The 484-nt window shown below is 58.5% G+C and overlaps 1 protein-coding gene across 1 annotated transcript in view; it reads right to left on the reverse strand.

The window, feature by feature from the left end:
* Positions 1–300, reverse strand: part of LOC103800651 (2-oxoglutarate dehydrogenase, mitochondrial-like) — a gene marked incomplete at both ends in the record, with an annotated part of 1,584 nt that extends 1,284 nt beyond the window's left edge. The window contains one exon of the mRNA XM_009073032.1: positions 192–300. Coding sequence (XP_009071280.1) covers positions 192–300 — 109 coding nt within the window. The remainder of the gene's footprint in view (positions 1–191) is intronic.
* Positions 301–484: the final 184 nt, after the last annotated feature.

Consider the following 484-nt stretch of genomic DNA (forward strand, 5'->3'; position numbering starts at 1 on the left):
AACCTCCTTGGGGCAACCAGAACCTCCTTGGGGCACCCACAGCTTCTCTGGGACCAGAACCTCCCTGGGGCAACCAGAACCTCCTTGGGACAACCACAACCTCCTTGAGGCAAGCAGAACCTCCTTGGGGCAAAATCCCAGTGGGGAGGGCAACACCAGTACAACCCAGTACAGATCTGGGCTGCCTGTACCTGGCAGCATGTCGTCAAAGCTGGACCGAGCCTCGGGATGCCTCAGCAGCGACTTTGGAGTGAAGATGATGAGCTGCAGAGGGACAAGAGGCACAGCAGGAGCTGAGTCCTGCCAGGAACAGCTCCCTGGGGAGCCAGGGCTGGAGCACTGACCTTGTCTGGCTTCTCCTGAAATTCCCACCCTCCCTGCCCATCCTCCTTCAGAGAATCATAGGATCAAGAGGGTTGGAAGAGACCTCCAAGATCATCCAGTCCAACCCTGCTGTGGTCACTAGCCCATGGCACTGCGTGCC

The sequence above is a fragment of the Acanthisitta chloris genome, unplaced genomic scaffold, assembly GCF_000695815.1.
Source record: "Acanthisitta chloris isolate BGI_N310 unplaced genomic scaffold, ASM69581v1 scaffold9314, whole genome shotgun sequence".
Taxonomy (NCBI): Eukaryota; Metazoa; Chordata; class Aves; order Passeriformes; family Acanthisittidae; genus Acanthisitta; species Acanthisitta chloris.